Source organism: Nicotiana tomentosiformis, chromosome 1, assembly GCF_000390325.3.
Source record: "Nicotiana tomentosiformis chromosome 1, ASM39032v3, whole genome shotgun sequence".
NCBI lineage: Eukaryota > Viridiplantae > Streptophyta > Magnoliopsida > Solanales > Solanaceae > Nicotiana > Nicotiana tomentosiformis.
The window spans coordinates 78621173-78622745 of NC_090812.1; the positions used below are offsets into that span (position 1 = coordinate 78621173).

The 1573-nt window shown below is 44.7% G+C and overlaps 1 protein-coding gene across 1 annotated transcript; it reads right to left on the minus strand.

Annotated features, from left to right (window-relative positions):
- Positions 1-1024: 1024 nt before the first annotated feature.
- On the minus strand, positions 1025-1573 carry LOC138907020 (KNR4/SMI1 homolog). The gene is made up of 2 exons (XM_070196915.1): positions 1346-1573; positions 1025-1216 (listed from the first exon to the last, which is right to left on the minus strand). The coding sequence occupies exons 1-2, from the start codon at positions 1571-1573 to the stop codon at positions 1025-1027; spliced, it is 420 nt and encodes a 139-aa protein (XP_070053016.1).

A 1573-nucleotide genomic window follows, 5' to 3' on the forward strand; every position in this document is an offset into this window, starting at 1 on the left:
TATTTCGAATTCGAGCAAGCACTCACTCGACCATTACGCCTACGGGCTATATTACTTCGAGTTCGAAACATTCACTCGACTAATAAGCCTACGGGCTACTCTTATTCCGAGTTCGAGCAAACACTCACTCGACCATTACGCCTACGGGCTATATTACTTCGAGTTCGAAACATTCACTCGACTAAAAAGCCTACGGGCTACTCTTATTCCGAGTTCGAGCAAACACTCACTCGACCATTACGCCTACGGGCTGTATTACTTCGAGTTCAAAACATTCACTCGACTAATAAGCCTACGGGCTACTCTTATTTTGAGTTCGAGCAAGCACTCACTCGACCATTACGCCTACAGGCTATATTACTTCGAGTTCGAAACATTTACTCGACTAATAAGCCTACGGGCTACTCTTATTTCGAGTTCGAGCAAGTATTCACTCGACCATTACGTCTACGGGCTATATTACTTCGAGTTCAAAACATTCACTCGACTAATAAGCCTACGGGCTACTCTTATTCCGAGTTCGAGCAAGCACTCACTTGACCATTACGTCTACGGGCTATATTACTTCGAGTTCGAAACATTCACTCGACTAATAAGCCTACCGGCTACTCTTATTTCGAGTTCGAGCAAGCACTCCCTCGACCATTACGCCTACGGGCTATATTACTTCGAGTTCGAATCGTTCACTCGACTACTAATCCACGAGCTATTTTTATTTCGAGTTCGAGCAAGCACTCACTCGACTATTATGCCTACGGGCTATATTACTTCGAGTTCGAATCACTCACTCGACTAATAAACGTATGGGCTACCTTATTTCAAGCTTGAATAAGCGCTCACTCAGTTATAAAGGCTACGAAGTCCAAATTTGATCAAATTGCCTAAATCCTTATGAAAACATTCATAAAGCATGAATAAAATCTTCACAACGCAGGAAACAAAACAGAAGCAAGTCGGTAAAACAAAAAGATATTTATATATACAAGATTGTTTACATGATTGATTGCAACATAGAAACTAAGAGCTAAGTTTCTTGGCTATCTCCGGGAGCGGTCTCTTCTCCACCAGGCTCCCCCTCATTCTCGGACCCGCTCTTACTCCCATCATCATCATCATCATCATCATCATCATCATCATCATCATCATCATTATCATCACCGTTGTCATTGTAAGCCAAGGCTTCAACATCGGCTTCGAGTTCTTTGACCCTTTTAATCTCTTCAGCGAGGTCGAAACCTCAAGCATGGATCTCCTCGAGGGTCTCCCTCCGAGATCGGCACTTAGTAAGTTCAGCGACCTAATGTGCTCGAGTATCGGCGGTCTCGGCTGCCTCTTTTTCTTGGACCTGGGCAGCTTCAGCATCGACCCGATAGACGGCCACGAGTGCATCCACATCGGCCTTTGCCTTTTCAGCATCAGATTCGTCCTTGGCAAATTCAGAGGCCAACCGAGCCTCGAGCTCCTCTATTCTTCTTACTTGGAGTGAGCCTTTCTCCTTTATTTTTTGAAGCTGATTTTCGGCCGATGATAATTGGGCTCGAGCAGTTTCTTTCTCTGCAGCAAAGCGGTCCAT